Below are 19,419 nucleotides of genomic sequence, written 5' to 3' on the forward strand. Positions count from 1 at the left end.
TAGATGGATGCAAGTTTACTTACTTTGTGGAAATTCATCACAGATATTGAAGCAATTCAAAGTTGAAGATCTTTACATTGTTTATTCAAGGGAGATAGTAAAAGAATCATTGTATACTTAAGTTTTAAAGATATGGGATGTACTGCCTCAACAGGAAATACCTAAACTAGTTAAGCGTCTTGAAGGTTATTTGGAAGAGACACCAATGATTATATAAGTCGTTATAGCGAGAAATGTAATGAGGGGTAAGTACTTTAAGATGTGTTCTATTAGATCTAACTGTTAAAGCTAACTGATATCATGCGTTTTGCTTCTTTTCTAGGAAAATTGAGGTCCCAATGAGTTGGGAAATGTCAGTATAGATCATCAAATTTAGCAATGTTGATAATAAAGGAAATGAAGCTGAATCAAGTGGTTGTGATGAAAGAATTTACGTTGAGGATTCAAAGGTTGAGGAAAGTTTGTTATTGATGAACTTCTACTCCTTATCATCAGGTGTAGTTAGCCACTTGTTTTCTGATCGTAAAGGTAATGAATTGGATCTTCTATTTGAAGTATCAGACGAACAACATGAGATAGTTTTGTTTTCTAAAGTATATTTGTATTGGGTCTCTCTTGTACAAGTAAAATTGCTGTTTTGACCATGAAGTTATTTCAAAAGGAGAACGAGCACCATATGGCTGTTGAAGCCTCGTTGGTTTTTAATTTTATAATTATTATACCACTAGGATTAGCCTAGTAGGGTGAGGTGTTTGTAGTGTGTAGAGGTGTGTAATGTGGTATATGTCCTATTTTCAATACAAGAATCTTCGCACCTCCCTCCCACGTTGGTGAATCACAATTATGAAGATCTTTACAAGGACAAGGTTTGAAGTTTACTACAACACCCTTAACTTCTTTTTTTGTCTTTTCTTTTCTTTGGTGAAATCATTTATAAATTTCAATATTTAATCAAGTAATCACCATTAATTTGCTTTCCTAAGCTTATTGTCGTTGTGTCCAATGCCTTGAAAAAACTATTTTTTGAAACCAATTATACTGTTTAAGGGTCATACGACTGTTGGTTACTTGTTTAACTCTTTAAACATGCAAAGGCACTTCTTTTATTCAACAAAACACATGATCAAAGTTGGTACAACTCACCAAAGCTCAAAACAGAAGAAGAAAGGCTCTTGGAGCTCTCAAATCTGCCTCTACAGGTCTGACCTTCAAGGCACACGAAAATGACTTCACAAAGGTTGGTTCTTTCTCGCCAAAGGTCACCACTTGGACCTCAAAGTGTCATAACCAAGGCTCACAACACTCAACTCACAAACTCAGAACCTCTCCACCTCACTCACAGTGACAAGAACTCAAAAAAGCCCTCACACTCCCACACTAAGCAAGCTCTCACAAGCCCTAAGGTATTTGGAGAAGAAACAAAGGAGAAAGGAAGCTCCTTGGCTCACCACAATGGAGGAGAAGGTGGAAAAGGGTGGCTGGAGGTGTTTCAGAACATGGAGGCACGTAGGAAATCTGGTCTAGGGTTTTGTGCCCAATGATTAGAGTATATATATAGCCATTTTCAATTAACACACACAGTATTAACTTTAATTGCTACGCTTAGCATTTTAATCCCAAACTCTGAATTCTTAACCTATTCAATTTTACAAGAATTATCATATTTTTCTTATAATTTTCAAAGCACATTTCCGGTACGTGCTTTTCAAAGCCAGTACTGGTTTTTAGCACCAGTTCTCATTATTTGGACTTGAAACTCGTTTTACAAGTCCTACATATTATTCTAGTAATTATCATGCACTTATTATAATTTTCCAGGATACTTTTTCGGTACGCATTTATACCGACTAGCAGAATCGGTATCTGCACTTTTCTTCTGAAAAGCGACTTTCAGCATTCTTAATCACTTACTATAATTATTAAAGCCTCATAATAATTATTAGGGTCAATTATAGAATCATTTCCTATTTTCTCATAATTTATTAATTAAATTCCTTAATTAACGGTGCGAGTTCTTACACAAGGCGAATTATGTGTCATGTGGCACCACCCCAGAGTCTGCTGAGAGGACTAGCAAACTTCGCGACAAGTGGCAACACTTGACCAAGTTCACTAGACCATGCAGTTGTTTAAGGTACGTTTGATTGTATTCAAGTTTATTATTTTTAAAAGTGTTTAACAGAATAGTTAATAAAGTATGTGTTTTTTTTATAAAAAATATATATTTTAAAAGCTAAAAGTAAGGGTGTCAAAACGGGTTGACACGACACGAATTTGACACGGCACAAATACAACAACACTAATACGACACAAAATTTTATACGTGTCAAAATCTTCAACACTGACATGACACAATTTTTTGTTGATTGATACGACACGACACAAAAAACACGCAAAATAGGGGTCAAAACGGTAATTGACAAAAAAATGGTACAAAATTAAACAAATTTAAAAAATAATAATAAAAAAGTAAAAAATTAAAAATTAAAAAAAAATACAGGTCAACACGAACACGACACGAATTTTTTACGTGTCATTTTTCCCAACACGAACACGACATGAATTTTTTTACGGATCAACCCGAACACAAATATTTGTGTCGTGTCGCGGGTCGACCCACGTGTCACAACCTATATTGACACCCCTAGCTAAAAGTCAAAACAAAACACAAATAATTCATATACATGTTCTCTAAATTTAATTCTAAATACTGAAAAATATAATTTTTAAAACTATTTTTACAAAAAAAAATTCATTCAAATTTTTTTTTTTTTTTTTTGAGAATAGAATCCAAATAAGCCATTATTCTCTTGACCTGATCATATGAAATTACATATGAGATGATTCATTTCTACTTTGTTTCTCACAACTAGATAGCTAAATTTTTTATCACTCGCTACATTTTAAATAATTATCATTTAAAAAATATTATCCATTTTTATTTTAAAAGATCAATGAATTGTATTTTAAATTTTATTATTTTTCTTATTGCTTTTATTAAATAAAATATTAATAAATTGACGGTTACCTTGTTCAAGTTAATATGAATTTTTTTTTATTTTCCTCCCTAATAAAATTTCTTAGCTGTCATTTCCAACGCTTACGTTTGAAAATACCTCATAATTAAAAAACAAAGGAAAATAAAAAAACCAATCTATTAATTATTAGATGTAGGAGAAAAATATTTGTTTTTTTAAATGACACAACTTATGTCATTTCACTTTCACAAAGAGGTGAGACTCACACCTTTATTTTTTATCCCCTCTCATTTTTTATTTATTTATCTATTTCTCTTAAAATGACACAACTTTACCTCCTTTAAAATGACACACATTTTTTCATATATATATATATATATATATATATATATATATATATATATATATAGGAAAATGTTATACTTACCACCTATTTTCTTTTACAACTTTTTACAATCATATCTTAACCGTTGTTTTCCGTTAATCAACGGTTTATATTTTTGCAAATTAAATTTATTAATTAATTATTAATTCACAATAAATGACAACCGTTGATTGACGGAAATTAACGGTTAAGATATAGTTGTAAGAGTTTGTAAACTATTTGGGTTGTAAATATAACCCCTCTCGTATATATATATATATATATATATATATATATATATATATATATATATATATATATATAGAAAATTGTTTATCCTTTTAAATTATACAATTTATATCCTTTTACTCTCACAAAGAAGCGGGACCCACACCTTTATGTTTTTTGTCAACTCTCTCTCCTCTTTTGTCTATCTCTTTCTCTTTCTTAAAATGACACAACTTTACATCCTTTAAAATGACACATATTTTTCCCTATGTATATATAGGGTTATGTTTATCTCATTTTACATGGGATAAACAACTCTCTTACACACCCAAAAAGAGATTGGCTCACACCTCTCTTTTTTCTCTCTCCTTTTATTTGTGGGTCTCACTAATACTTTTGTTTCTATAATATAAGATAATTTTTTTTTTACAACATATATATAAAATATATCCCATATATATATATATAGACAACAAGTCAACAACAATAATTTTGATACTGCCTTGAAAGGCAAAAAGGTAACTTTTTGAGGGTGTGATTTTTATTTCAGGAATCAATCACTTACACGGATCCCAAAAGCTCACTCTCGAGTCTCATTAGTCGAAAGGGTCGCGGCGCGTTAGAAACAAATTCACGTATTTAACAGAAAGAGGCGCGTGTATGTGTGTGTTAAATTGTGCCAGTGACTGTGAAATTTGGTGAGAGAGAAAGAGACCATATCTTCTTCAGCAGCAGCAGCCTTGAAATCATACGGACTTTCCTCCATGATCTGCACAAGTGCGTAGCGACAGTAACTAATTTCAGCACAAAATTAAAGAAGCATCAACGACAACGAGTACGCTAAGACATAAAATTTCATATTAAAATAAGAACAAGCAAGCTTCACTGCATATCAAACTAATTGTGCATGCATGGGGTAATGACCAAACTAGGCATAGTCATCTATTTAGGCGACGCACACTTTTTATAAGTTAAATGAAGCATAATAGCAAGTTAAATCAAACTAGGCCTGCCTCATTCTTTTTCTAATGGCAAATTATATGTTTGGTTTTCCCATAAGCTGAGAAAAGAGTTAGCATGTCATGTAAATCGAGGTTCGGTACCACATTAATGAGTTATTGATTTAATAAGTGGGTCATTAATTCAATCAAAATTAAATTTATGTAAATATATATATATATATATATATATATATATATATATATATATGGAGAGAGATCATTTGACTCCAGAGTAAGACTTATAAGTCTTACTCTCTATCCTAACCGTTGATTTCCGTCCATCCAACGGTTATAATTTAAGAAGTTATATTAATTAATTAATTATTAATTATACTATTAATGACAACCGTTGATTTCCGTCCATCAACGGCTGGGATTTGGAGTAAGACTTAAAAGTCTTACTCTGGAGTCAAAAGAACCCTCCCCTATATATATATATAGGGTCAGGATCATTTTACACTAGTGTAAGTTACACTTTTAATCTTGTCCATTAATCTCATTTATATCTAAGGGCTCAAATTTTTAAGTAATATGAGCCATTGGATACAAGTGGATCAATGGTCAAGATTGAGTGTAAGACTTCTAACTCTTACACCGGTGTAAGAATAATAAATCTTACACCAGATCTTAACCGTTGATTTACTCTTGGGTGCTTGGAGGCTGAAGGAACGCGGAGGAACATCAGATTCATGTTCGTGAGTGGCGGAGACGGATCAACGTCAAGTGTTCACTGGAGATTTTGAAGATCCACCAATCACCTATGGAGTTTGGGGGAGCTTTTCTATTTTCTTTTGTTCTTGATTTTGCCATGTCCGGCTAGTTCTTTAAGTAGTTAGGGTTAGATGGATTTTAGTCGATTTATTATGTTTTGAACAATTTGCTGTGTTAATTTTCCTTTATATCATGAATGAAGTTATCTGTTTTTAATGCTTTATATAGGCTTGAATCTTATATAATGATCATCAGTGAATGCATGACAATAGGAATGTTGGTGTGTGATCCATATCTGATAACTTCATCGTAAACGTTATGATTCTAGGGATAGACATAGGGTTTGCGTAATCTTTAAGATTCTTGAATTTAATGCTTGCATGCTTGGGGAATAACCGGGGAACTAGGGTTCTTCCAATATTGTAAAGGTTTTAGAGTAACAAGGGATTGAGCTCTAATAACATGCGAAAGAATTGATTAGATTGATACTAAGGACAATTAACATTAAGAAGGAATTCAAACGTAATAAGGAGATTAAATGAAATCGAACCCCTAGCTACGTTTTTATTTTATCAACTTATTCAAATCCTTAATTTCTTGTTTTTAATTCTTGCGAGTAGTTAGCTTTAATATTTAATATTTTAATTTTGCAATCCAAATCCTGTTTCCGAATACAACTTCGATTGTCCAACTAAGTTTGCGATAGTGAATTAGTGCTTGAACCGTAATCCTCGTGGGAACGATCTCTTACTTAATCATATATTACTTGTACGATTGGTGCACTTGCAGTGAACTATGAAGCATGCTTGACTGACGCCCATTTATGTACGAAAATAAAATTTATTTACATCATTATACTCTTGATATCAACTATCAACCAATTTCATGTAATTATTCATTATGCATCCATATCAAGCACAATGAAAAATCTCTTAAGATCCACTAATTATTTATTGACTAAGATGGAAGGGGTCTTAAAAATAATTTAAAAAAAAACTTAAATATTAAACTAACTAATATATATGAAGACCTTAAAATAAACTAATACTAAATCAAAATAATATATTTAAAATCATATAATATGAAAATAATATTGAGAAACTCCCCTGAAAAACTGCATTTGTAATTTGGATATTTCTAACTAGAGTAATCAAAGAGAGAGTGGAAAAATAAGTCTCACATCCTTAGCCGTAAGCTTTTGAGACCGTTGACACCGATTCCTTGCAATTCGACCCGGAGATAGAGAAAACAGCAAAAAGAAACAGAAAACTTGCTAAAGAAAGAAGACAGCAAGAGAAAGAAGCTTCAAGCTCAACAGAACCAAGAGAAGAAGCAATGGGAGACAACAATGTACCTCCACCACCTCCGAGAACGTTGGGAGATTACATGACTCCTGCTCGAGTTCCACAGACGGCGAGTATTGTTAGACCAAACGTGGATGCTAACAACTTCGAACTCAAGCCGGCACTTTTACAATTAATTCAGAAAGACCAATTTGCCGGAGGAAGCACGGAAGACCCTTACATCCATCTGGAAAACTTCTTGTTATATTGTGATACCTTGAAGATGAATGGGGTGTCTCAGGATGCTATTTTGCTCAGATTGTTCCCATGTTCACTTAAAGACGAAGCAAGAGGATGGTTGCAATCGTTACCTCAAGGAAGCATCACCCGCTGGGACGACTTGGCAACCAAATTTTTGGATAAATTTTTCTCATCTTCGAAGATGGCAAAGCTCAAGGCGGATATCACTTCTTTTGAACAAAAAGAAAGTGAATCTCTATATGAAGCATGGAAAAGATTCAAGGGACTACTTAGGAAGTGTCCCCAACATGGCATTGAAGCTTGGGAGCAAGCGAGAACCTTCTTCCAAGGGATGACGCCGAACACAAGAACAGTGGTGAATGCTGCATCAGGAGGGTCCTTGAAGACAAAAACTTCAGAGGAAGCCTTGGAATTACTAGAGTCTCTAGCCTCTCAGGAGTATGATAATGCTCCCGCACCACAGAGAAGAGCGGGGATTATGAAGCTTGATGGCTATGATGCCATCTTGGCCCAGAATGATCAGATTCTACAGTCTAATAAGAAACAACAACAACAACTAGATGCTCTCACAAAGCAATTTTCTGATTTTCAAGTTTCTTCTAATACTTCAGTAGCTTTTGTTAATACTTCTTCTATTGTTTGTGATATTTGCGCAGGTGCTCATACTACTGATGACTGCAAGGCACCCGAAACTGCAGATGTTAATGGAATTTGGCATGATCAGAAAGTTCCATATAATCCAGGGAGGAACCAATACGGCAATAATCAAAATCAAGGGTGGAGAAATAAAAATCAAAATCAACACCCGAGATTTAGTTACAGTTCGAACCATCAGCTGAATCCTCCTATGCCAGTGCAACAACAACCTCCACAACAATCAGAATGGGAAAAGGCCTTTGCACAACTATCCAAGACCACATCAGACTACATTCAAAGTTCCAATAATTTCAGAGAGGACACTCAGCCTTTATGCAAGAGACAAGGGCCTCATTCCGGAATCAAGAAGCTTCTATCCGGAATCTTGAAACTCAGATTGGCCAGCTATCAAAGCAGTTCACTGAAAGAGTTCAAGGAACTTTTCCAGGTAACACTATTCCAAATCCAAGTAGGAAACACTGCAATGCGATTACTACTATGAGTGAGAAAGACATTGAACCTGTGGTAAAGCCTTCAGTTGAGAAAAAGAAAGATGATGAACTTGCAACTGAAAAGGAAAAAGAAAAGGAAGTTGCCAAAGAATTTGCTGCAGAGAAAACTGTTCCTGAAAAGAAAGAGTTCAAATGGGAGAAAAAGAAAGCTCAAGAAAGGCAAGAAAATCCATTGGAGCTCTCACCTTATGCAAAGATTCCATATCCGCAGAGGTTCAGAGAGGAAATCAAAAAGCAGCAGTATTCCAAGTTCCTTGACATTTTCAAGAAGCTGCAAATCAATATCCCGTTTACTGAAGCCTTGGAGAACATGCCCAATTACGCAAAGTTCATGAAAGATCTTCTATCACGAAAGCGTAAGCTACAAGAATGTGAGACGGTGACGCTGACAGCGGAATGCAGTGCCATTATCCAGAAAAAGTTGCCTCCAAAGCTTAAAGATCCAGGAAGATTCAGCATTCCATGCAACATACGCAATATGGAAGTGAAAAATGTTCTATGTGATCTCGGTGCCAGCATCAACGTGATGCCACTATTTATGATGAAGAAACTGGGGATCACTGAAGTAAGGCCAACCAAGACAATAGTTCAACTGGCTGACCGCTCTACAAAGCAAGCTTATGGCATTATTGAGGACATACTGATAAAGGTTGACAAATTCATCATTCCTGTTGATTTTGTCATCCTTGATATAGAGGAAAATTCTACTATTCCTATGATCTTCGGAAGACCTTTCTTGGCAACCTCAGGAGCGATGATTGATGTACCGAAAGACGAGTTGATCTTACGGGTAGACGGGGAGCAAGCAATTTTCAAGTTCTTTGATAAAGAAGTCCCTTCACCTATAATTCAACCGCAAGATCAAGTCTACTATATTAGTGAAAAGAAAGGAGAAGAAGAGCACAAAGAGAATTCTTCTCAAGAAAGTAAGCCAAAGGTTAAAATGGAGAAGCTCAGGAGCAAGGGAAAGCACGTAAACACCAAATTCAAAGCTATTGAGCCTACTTCATCTCACTCATATGCACAAGAGTACTATGGGAGGACACTATTTCTGAATGATAGAGCTTGGTCATCACCAAGCCCATGCTTTGAACCACCATGAACATAAAAGAGGTACGTCAGGCTCGTGACGTAAAACAAGCACTTGTGGGAGGCAACCCAACTATATTTTTTATTTTCCAACATTTTAGTATAGTATTTTAAATTTAGTTTAGCTTATTTTAATTATTCTTAGCATAGTTTATTTTAGTCATATCATAAAAATCAAAAAAAATAAAAACATTGAGGTTAATGATCAAATTCTGTTGAGACGGACTTTCAGGTGTAAGTGGGATTAAAGCATACACAGGTACGCAACTCTTATTCATTTATATGTTTTGTGTATGATATTGAGCAGAATTATTGAGGTGGAAGAATACACAGTAGAGATGAATGCAAGGAATAGGAAAATATGGAGAAAATTTTCTAAGTATTGAGAGCTTAAGCCCTTAAAGGAGGCTTAAGCCCCCAAAAAAGTGAAATTTCTCTCGGCCCTAGCGCGCTTAAGCTCTCTGAATCGCGCTTAAGCGCGCTAAATAAAATTTTATCCCATTTCTCACTGCCTCAGCGCGCTTAAGCGCGAATCACTGCGTTTAAGCGCGCTCATCTTTGACATTATGCATACTGTTAAAGTATTTCAGTTCCATATACTCATTATTATTTTCAGATGCATCAGAATATAAATCTGGGAATTGTTATGTGGAAATTGCACTAACTTTGCAAACATGTTGGATACTCGAATACTAATGCTGATATGGTTGCAGACACTACTCAGGATGCTGATAGAAATGATAGTGCACCCACTACTGAAATTGATGAGGATTGACCATTGTCTCAATGTTTAGATATTTTTTTTCTTTTGTTGATTTTAGTTCATGTTGATATGAGATGTATATTGAGACTGATCTTGACGTGACTATGATTTTTTTTTGGATATGACATGCTGACGTAGTTTCTTTATCTGTGACATGTGTGCAGAGTACAATATCAAATTTTTCTGATTTATTGCTTAGGATTCTTTTAGATTTAAGTTTATTGCTGAGGACAACAAGATTTAAATCTGGTGATGGGTACCATGCAATTCATCAGACCATAAACTTCACATGGTCGGAAGAAGAAACTCGTGATTACACGGAGTACACAGAAATATCCAAATTACAAATGCAGTTTTTCAGGGGAGTTTCTCAATATTATTTTCATATTATATGATTCCATATATTAGTGGATCTTAAGAGATTTTCCATTGTGCTTGATATGGATGCATATGAATAATTACATGAAATTGGTTGATAGTTGATATCAAGAGTATAATGATGTAAATAAATTTTATTTTCGTACATAAAAGGGCGTCAGTCAAGCATACTTCATAGTTCACTGGAATAAGAGAAGAATAACTAGAGTAATCAAAGAGAGAGTGGAAAAATAAGTCTCACATCCTTAGCCGTAAGCTTTTGAGCCTAAACAAATTTTTTTTTGTGTGGTGTGAACTTTACTGTTGAATCACTCTAGAACTTGTTTCGTTTCTCTTTGAAATGGTCTGTAGTATACAATTATTGAAATGATAGAGGCAGTTCTTTTTAAAAGCTAGATAGCCAAATAGCCACCCTGAAGGTTTATTCTTAGATTAAGCCCTTTTGAGCCGAGGCCTGTTTGTTCATTGACAGTACATTATGAATAGCCATTTCAGATACATCCTCACCTGAGCTGATTAAATTTCATTTTTAAATAAGGGACTAGATATGATTGAAACAAAAAGAAAGAAATTCAAACTCTAGTGTGTGGAAGAAAAGGTGAAAAGAGGAAAAGCCAAAAAGTGGTGGAAAAGAAAAGAAAAGAAAAGAAAAAGGTTGAAATGTGTATCTGTACAAAAACAGAAAAAGAAAAACAAATAAAAAGTTTCTAGTTTATGAATAAGTGGAAGAAGAAAAGAGGAGAAAAATAAGAGAAATGTTGAAAAGTCATATTAAAGTTACTCTTTAAAATTGAATTTTGATCAGTAATCTTAAGCCACTTACCCAGATAATTCCTTTCCTTTTACCTAAGCCACGTTACAATCTTATCAAAGACCTCTTGATTAACCTTGTATACCAATTACACTGTGGAGAGTGAGAATATAAACAAGCCTATGGTAGTGTTAATGCAGTGAAGTAAGAGTGAAACACACACCCTTAAACACTGAGTATGAGTGAATAAATAAAAACCCAGTGAGAGGGTGTTGTGGAAATTAAATGGTACTACTCTTTCTTTTGAGAACGCATGTTATGATTTTATGACTAGTGAATTATGACTGTTTGCTTGAAATTGATGTGTCATTATTTTTAATAAATCTGAATACTTTGATATCTCATTATTGATCAGTTTTCTGTCTGTTATTCATTAAGCATGACTAGCCGTCTCCAAACTTTCCCATAGTTTTATTCTAATTAATTGCTGAGGACAACAATGTTCAAATCTGGGAATTGTTTGATAAACCTTTAGTTTATCTTATTTTATAGACTAAATTAATATAAAATATCAAGTTAAATAAGTCAAAAACTAGGGTTTAATATAATAATCATGAACATTATCTGAATTTTTGTTTAATTGAATCATCTTTGCTATTTTTTAGGGATTTGTTGACAAAAGGAGTCAAAGATGAAGATTGGATAGATAGAGATCACAACTAGAAAAGATGAGATCAAGAGATGATAGAGGAAGATAAAAAACAAGATAGATTTGAGATCTTATCAAGTTGTTAGAGAGGAAGCTTAAGCCTCCATCATGAAGCTTAAGCCTCATAAACAAGCAAATAGCCTCTGCCAATGGAAGCTTAAGCGCCCCAGAAACCCAACTTAGGCCCATTCAAGGTGTTTCATCGAGATACAAACTCTTGACCTATTTAAACACCATTGGGGACCAGAAATACATAACTTTTACATTGCTAAACAACTCTTGGGTGCTTGGAGGCTGAAGGAACGCGGAGGAACATCAGATTCATGTTCGTGAGCGGCGGAGACGGATCAACGTCAAGTGTTCACTGGAGATTTTGAAGATCCACCAATCACCTATGGAGTTTGGGGGAGCTTTTCTATTTTCTTTTGTTCTTGATTTTGCCATGTCCGGCTAGTTCTTTAAGTAGTTAGGGTTAGATGGATTTTAGTCGATTTATTATGTTTTGAACAATTTGCTGTGTTAATTTTCCTTTATATCATGAATGAAGTTATCTGTTTTTAATGCTTTATATAGGCTTGAATCTTATATAATGATCATCGGTGAATGCATGACAATAGGAATGTTGGTGTGTGATCCATATCTGATAACTTCATCATAAACGTTATGATTCTAGGGATAGACATAGGGTTTGCGTAATCTTTAAGATTCTTGAATTTAATGCTTGCATGCTTGGGGAATAACCGGGGAACTAGGGTTCTTCCAATATTGTAAAGTTTTAGAGTAACAAGGATTGAGCTCTAATAACATGCGAAAGAATTGATTAGATTGATACTAAGGACAATTAACATTAAGAAGGAATTCAAACGTAATAAGGAGATTAAATGAAATCGAACCCCTAGCTACGTTTTTATTTTATCAACTTATTCAAATCATTAATTTCTTGTTTTTAATTCTCGCGAGTAGTTAGCTTTAATATTTAATATTTTAATTTTGCAATCCAAATCCTGTTTCCGAATACAACTTCGATTGTCCAACTAAGTTTGCGATAGTGAATTAGTGCTTGAACCGTAATCCTCGTGGGAACGATCTCTTACTTAATCATATATTACTTGTACGATCGGTGCACTTGCCGTGAGTAGCAACAAGTCTCCGCCGCTCACGAACATGAATCTGATGTTCCTCCGCGTTCCTTCAGCCTCCAAGCACCCAAAAGTTGTTTTGCAATGTATAAGTTATGTATTTCTGGTCTCCAATGGTGTTTAAATAGGTCAAGAGTTCGTATCTCGATGAAACACCTTGAATGGGCCTAAGTTGGGTTTCTGGGGCGCTTAAGCTTCCATTGGCAGAGGCTATTTGCTTGTTTAGGAGGCTTAAGCTTCATGATGGAGGCTTAAGCTTCCTCTCTAACAACTTGATAAGATCTCAAATCTATCTTGTTTTTTATCTTCCTCTATCATCTCTTGATCTCATCTTTTCTAGTTGTAATCTCTATCTATCCAATCTTCATCTTTGACTCCTTTTGTCAACAAATCCCTAAAAAATAGCAAAGATGATTCAATTAAACAAAAATTCAGATAATGTTCATGATTATTATATTAAACCCTAGTTTTTGACTTATTTAACTTGATATTTTATATTAATTTAGTCTATAAAATAAGATAAACTAAAGGTTTATCATGCATCTAATAATGGTTAAGATTTATTGTGTCTCATTAATTAATCAATCAATAATTCTCATTAAATTTTAATCGTTAGATACATGAAAATCAACAATTAAAATTTAGTGTAAGAATTATTATTCTTACATCGGTGTAAATTGATCATATCCCATATATATATATATATATATATATATATATATATATATATATATAGGGGAGGGATCATTTGACTCAAGAGTAAGATTTAAAAGTCTTACTCCTCATCCCAGCCATTGATTTCCGTTCATCCAACGGTTATCATTTATTTGAAATTAATAATTAATTAATGCATTAAATTACTAAATGATAACCGTTGGATGAACGGAAATCAAGGGCTGGGATGAAGAGTAAGACTTTTAAATCTTACTCTGAAGTCAAATGATCCCTCCCCATATATATATATATATATATATATATATATATATATATATATATATATATATATAAATCGAAATAATATAAGAACCAAACTAATTTGACTTAGCAATTACTATTATTTTAAGTCCCAAAAGTGCAATTACAATGGAGTATTTTGTCAAAGTAATTTTGACTTAGTGAAATATTTCAAAAATCGATTCAACCAAAAATTGGTATTGAGTTAATACCAGATGAACCCAATTTTTTACTGGTTCTTTGATTGGGTTGTATGCTTCTTTGATTGGGTTGTATGCATGACCCGTTAATTGATTAAATCAAATCGATTAATAGTCTGGCTCCAATGCAATTGAGCGATATTAGTACACGACTTGACATACAAATTTCAACTTATATGACTTCCCTCATTTTATTTTGTCCAACAAGTCATTGGCAAAAACTCTCAAATTTAAGGTGATGAGAAATTAAGTCCTAATTAAGGGTGGCAAAACATGTCATGACTCGCGAGTTAATGTTTGACACGACATGTTAAAATACGTGTCGTGTCAACTTATAGGATAAAATATTAAAACAGTCGTGTGCAGATTTGATTCTAGTTATTTTTGCGATGCTACCTACTTTAAGAAAAAATTGTTTGTCCCCGAACATTTTGTTAAGTATAATTTCATAACAAATAATTATTTTTTTTTTAAAAAAAAAATCACATACAGTAGTTTATTTTCTTCCTCATAACTAGTTAGCTAAATTTTTAGTACTCACTCCATTTTAAATGATTATCATTTAGAAAAAAATATCTTTTTTATTTTAGAAAAAAAAATCTATTATTACATTTAAATATATATGGACAATAATAGTAATTTTGATACTACAGTAGAGCAAAAGAGACACTAAAACAAAGAAAGAAGCAGCATTGTTATCATCTCTTTGTGAAAAAAATATATATGAAAAGACAGGACCTTAGGGTGTGTTTGGTACAAGAGAAATTTTTTGGTGATCGGGAATCATGATTAATGGGAATTCAGTAGAAATTGAGTTTACTTGGAATCTTACGAAAGAGGTGTTTGGTTCGTCAAAATATTACCGGGAATATTGGGTAAAAATTACTGATTCCATATTTGGTTTAGAACGAAATATGACTTGGAATATGAGGTTATTTTACAAAAATAACCCCAAACTATTTTTACTTTTGTAATTGATAGATTGAGTCTCGATTTTTATGTGTATTGGGGTATTTTTGTCTCAAAATTTATTATTGTGCTTTCCCTTTACTTGGTATTCTGATTGGTATTACCATATTATTTTTGGTTATCTGAATAGTGACTTTTCTTTATAAATCAAATTACCGGTAATCCTTGGATATCTGGGAATTGTAATTTATTCCTTCTACCAAACGTGATAATTACATTTACCAAAGAAGGATTACCGATAATCCTCTTCAAAAACTTGAACCAAACACCCCCTCAGTGAACGTGACTCACCCAAGAACCAAGACAAAGAAGCATGAAGATATCCTTCCTTTCATGTACGGAGCATATTACGATGATTTTTTCCTCCTTCCTTTCATGTTAAGATATCCATTTGCTATACACTGTATGCTTTACATTTTGTAGGGCCTATTTCGACCAGTCCATCAGTACTGAATGCATGTACGATAAAATAATTTATCATAATTTTAGGGCCTATTTCGACCATATCATGTACTGAATGCTTTAAAATGAGTAACCTACCAAAATAAAATAAAATAAAATATTAAAATGTGTATAAAGACAGAAAAAAGAATTCTTTAGATTTCAATCAGAAAATTATTTTCTTCTTTGATCGGAGATGCAGTATCAATTAAAGAAACATAATAATTTTAGATCCGTAGTTATTAAAATTATTTCCTTGAAATTTCAACTAGTAATTTATCATATTTTCAAAATTGTAGGACGAAAAGAAAAGCATAAAGAAGAGCAGTACAGTATGCATGTACGATAAAAGAGAAAAAGAGAACCTGAACGGTAAGGGGATGTTGTGCTGCGGAATAAGTGGGGTTTCCTTATGTGTGGTGGCAGAGTGAGAATGAAAAACATATCTGCCGACTCTAATTTCTGTTCGTGACAAAAGACCTGACCATATCCCTCTACATCTCCCTCTTTTTTCCCAAACTTGTTCTTCTCTTCCTTTGGAAGATTAAAGAATTCTTGAGCACCTGTCTTCACATTTTCCACCTATGAAGTGCTGACTCCATGATTAATCAGCTGTAATTCATAAATCATTTTCAATTAAAAATACATATTATGTCTTCATGCACGCCAACAAGAAGTGCATATTTATTATATCCAACATATTATGTCTTGTATCTAGCAAACACCTGTGAAATATGGTGTGATATATGTAGTTATGCATGCAAATGAATAGCAATCACAAGTAATTGATTAAATCTCTCTGATCAGGATAATAATTTCTATTTTTTATGATCAATATGAAGAGAGAATTACAAAAAAAAATAATAATAATAATTAATACAGCATCACCCAACAAGTTAAACTTTTAGGTTGAATTGATTCTAATTATGGAAATAAATAATAATTACCTCCAACGTATCTCCAATATTAATGATCAAAACATTTGGGAGGGGTTCAATAGGAATCCATAGTCCACCTTTTCTTATTTGAAGACCTTCTACTTCTTTGGCTTGCAAAAGGATACTATGGCCACCACCATCAGAATGAGGATTGAGTCCCATCACAAGCTCTGGTTGGGGACATGGTGGATAATAATTCATCCTTATTGATTGAGCCCCTTCACCAAATAACTCTCTAATTTCCTTTGTGTCCAGTGTTAGCGCATTTGCCATAAGGTCTATGATTTGGATGGCAAGGTTTTTCATTTCTGCTGAATAGGTCCCTAAATAATCTCTGCCTCTGCAACAAAATGAAGATATCATGCAACCCCGCGAAAAATAAAATAATGTTTTGGGTAGTGAAATACAATGACAATATATTCGAACTTCCATACAATTTGTAATACATAATCTATTTGCTAAATTCAGTTTGCCATGGTTGCTTGTGGTTTGGGTCAATATCACTTTGGCGTTACTTATTTTCATTTTGTCTTTTTATCTTGGTGTTAATTTGTTATCTGTTATAACTTTGTTAATGTACTTATTTTAGTTATAATCTATTAAATCATTAGGTTGACACATCAAGAATCAAGACATGTCCCATAATGTGTGAACTTTATGCTTTAAAGATTGTTGATTTTCAGATAGGGAGAACATTGGCCCTTTTGAGGTAAAAAAAAAGGGAACTTTTAAAAAGCATTGATTGAATTTTGAGTCAAACCAATAAAAAAGTTATCTTGTTACATCCCTATTCACTATAATCAAAAGGCCAAAAATATTGTTTAAATACAAATACAGCTGTACCTTCTTCTTTTTTTATTACATCTATGTGCCTCAAAATATTTTATACAAGAAAATTGAAAGTCAATTAGCCGTGAAATCTCAACATATTCGTGATAATCGCATCGGTACAAAAATATATAGAAATTCAATAATTTTAAGAATGATTGTGCCAATACACTCTAATTAACTTTATAATTAGGGTACCACTACGGTTAGCTAGTGGGGTGTTTGTGGTGTGCATAGATGTTTGTGGTGTGGGTATAGTGCGGTGTATGTCCTATTAATACAAGAATCTTCGCATCTCATTCTCTTGTTTCGTTGGTGAATCACAATCATGAAGATCTTTTACAAGGACAAGGTATGGAGTTTACTACAACACCCTTAACTTCTTTTTTTGTCTTTTTCTTTTTTTTGTCTTTTCTTTTCTTTGGTGAAACCATTTATAAATTTCAACATTTAATCAAATAATCACCATTAATTTGCTTTCCTAAGCTTATTGTCTTTGTGTACACTGCCTTGAATTTCGAAACAAATTTCAAACAACCCAAGATTATTTGTTGCTTGAAGAAAAATATTAATTTCTAAAAATCAAAATGTACAAATTCAAATGTAATGAGAATTAGTGAAAACTATTTTTCCTTTTAAATGATACAACTTGTGTCATTTTACTCTCACGATAACTTTGACTCATATATTTATTTATTTTTATCCACTCTCTCCCCCATAATTTATCTATTTCTTTTCACTTAAAATGATAAAACTTTACGTCATCTAGACTGACACACACTTCTCCCTAAGAATTATTATCAATACACGAATCTCCCTCCTTGGTGAATTACAATCACAAGTCTAGGCGGTTAATCATCTAATAGAGCATTAAGCTCTGATACCACTTGTTAGGAAGGTGGCTTTCATACTAAAGAGATGAGTGAATTGAATATTACAAAATTTTTGCAAAAATCTCCTTTTAGTTTCTAAATTATCATTTCAAGCAAATTATAATATATGAAAAGCTAATCAATTAATTCAAACAATATATAACATATAATCTATCGCAATTATAACCCTTGATTGATGGAAATTAACGGTTAAGATCTAAAATGAGACAAAATTATATTCTATAAAAAGACAAATGTTTTTTTCATATATATATATATATATATATATATATATATATATATATATATGTGAAAAAAGTGTTTGTCATTTTAAATGACATAAAGTTGTGTCATTTTAAGAGAGAGATAGACACAAAATAATATTTTTTATTAAAATTTAAATTTAAAAATCACTCACTCTCTCTCATAATTTTCATTCCTTGTGTTTATCTCTCTTAAAATGACATAACTTATATTATTTAAAATGACAAACATCAAACCCTATATATATGTAGTAAGAAACTTTAGTCCTAAGCTTCTTGACTTCTTCTTATACACCAAACTCAATTGGGCTTTGGTAAAAGAATATAAACCTTATTTACCAAAAAAATAATAATATATAAACCTAACATGGCGAATTATGTCCCAAATACTAACAAAAATTCTTTTTCTTTTTCTAACTTTACCAAATACTCCTCTCTCTTTTTTATCCGTAAGTTGGATGATTCTGGTTATTTATGTGGTGCTTCCCACTATAATAAAATTTTGTTTGTCCCTGTAGGTTTTGTCAAGTATAATTTCGCAACAAACAATTTTTTTTTTTTTAAGCTACATGCAGTTGTTTAAGGTATGTTTGATTGTATTCAAGTTTATTATTTTTAAAACTGTTTAATAGAATAGTTAATAAAATATGTGTTTTTTATAAAAAATATATTTTAAAAGCTAAAAGTCAAAACAAAACACAAATAATTCATATATATATATATGTTCGCTAAATTTAATTCTAAATACTGAAAAATATAATTTTTAAAATTATTTTTACAAAACAGGCATTATCAAAAAAAAAATTCTTCTAAAAATCAAAAAATTATTTTTGAGAATAGAATTCAAATAGGCCCTTATTCTCTTGACCTAATCATATGGAATCACACATGTGATGATTCATTTCTACTTTGTTTCTCACAACTAGATAGCTAAAAATTTTATCACTCACTACATTTTAAATAATTATTATTTAGAAAAAAATTATCCATTTCTATTTTAAAAGATCAATGAATTTTTTTAAAATTTTATTATTTTTCTTATTGTTTTTATTAAATAAAATAAAATATAAATAAATTGACTGTTACCTTTGTTCAAGTTAATATGAATTTTATTTTATTTTCCTCCCTAATCAAATTTCTTAGCTCTGTCA

At 32.4% G+C, this 19,419-nt stretch overlaps 2 protein-coding genes and 1 non-coding gene across 3 annotated transcripts; 1 reads left to right on the plus strand and 2 right to left on the minus strand.

The window, feature by feature from the left end:
* Nucleotides 1–7,013: 7,013 nt before the first annotated feature.
* LOC133310202 (small nucleolar RNA R71) lies at nt 7,014–7,120 on the minus strand. Its single transcript, XR_009751415.1, has one exon. It is a non-coding gene; the product is annotated as a small nucleolar RNA R71 (small nucleolar RNA).
* A 37-nt stretch (nt 7,121–7,157) lies between these two features.
* LOC133310177 (uncharacterized) lies at nt 7,158–9,838 on the plus strand. Its single transcript, XM_061511077.1, has 4 exons — nt 7,158–7,910; nt 8,039–8,852; nt 9,296–9,322; nt 9,777–9,838. The coding sequence occupies exons 1-4, from the start codon at nt 7,158–7,160 to the stop codon at nt 9,836–9,838; spliced, it is 1,656 nt and encodes a 551-aa protein (XP_061367061.1).
* Nucleotides 9,839–10,596: 758 nt separating this feature from the next.
* On the minus strand, nt 10,597–16,611 carry LOC133310178 (oxoglutarate-dependent flavonoid 7-O-demethylase 1-like). Its single transcript, XM_061511078.1, has 3 exons — nt 16,315–16,611; nt 15,733–15,949; nt 10,597–10,658 (listed from the first exon to the last, which is right to left on the minus strand). The coding sequence occupies exons 1-3, from the start codon at nt 16,609–16,611 to the stop codon at nt 10,597–10,599; spliced, it is 576 nt and encodes a 191-aa protein (XP_061367062.1).
* Nucleotides 16,612–19,419: the final 2,808 nt, after the last annotated feature.

Source organism: Gastrolobium bilobum, unplaced genomic scaffold, assembly GCF_033153095.1.
Source record: "Gastrolobium bilobum isolate Gb01-03AN ecotype WA unplaced genomic scaffold, APGP_CSIRO_Gbil_v1 utg8584, whole genome shotgun sequence".
In the NCBI taxonomy this organism is placed as follows: Eukaryota; Viridiplantae; Streptophyta; class Magnoliopsida; order Fabales; family Fabaceae; genus Gastrolobium; species Gastrolobium bilobum.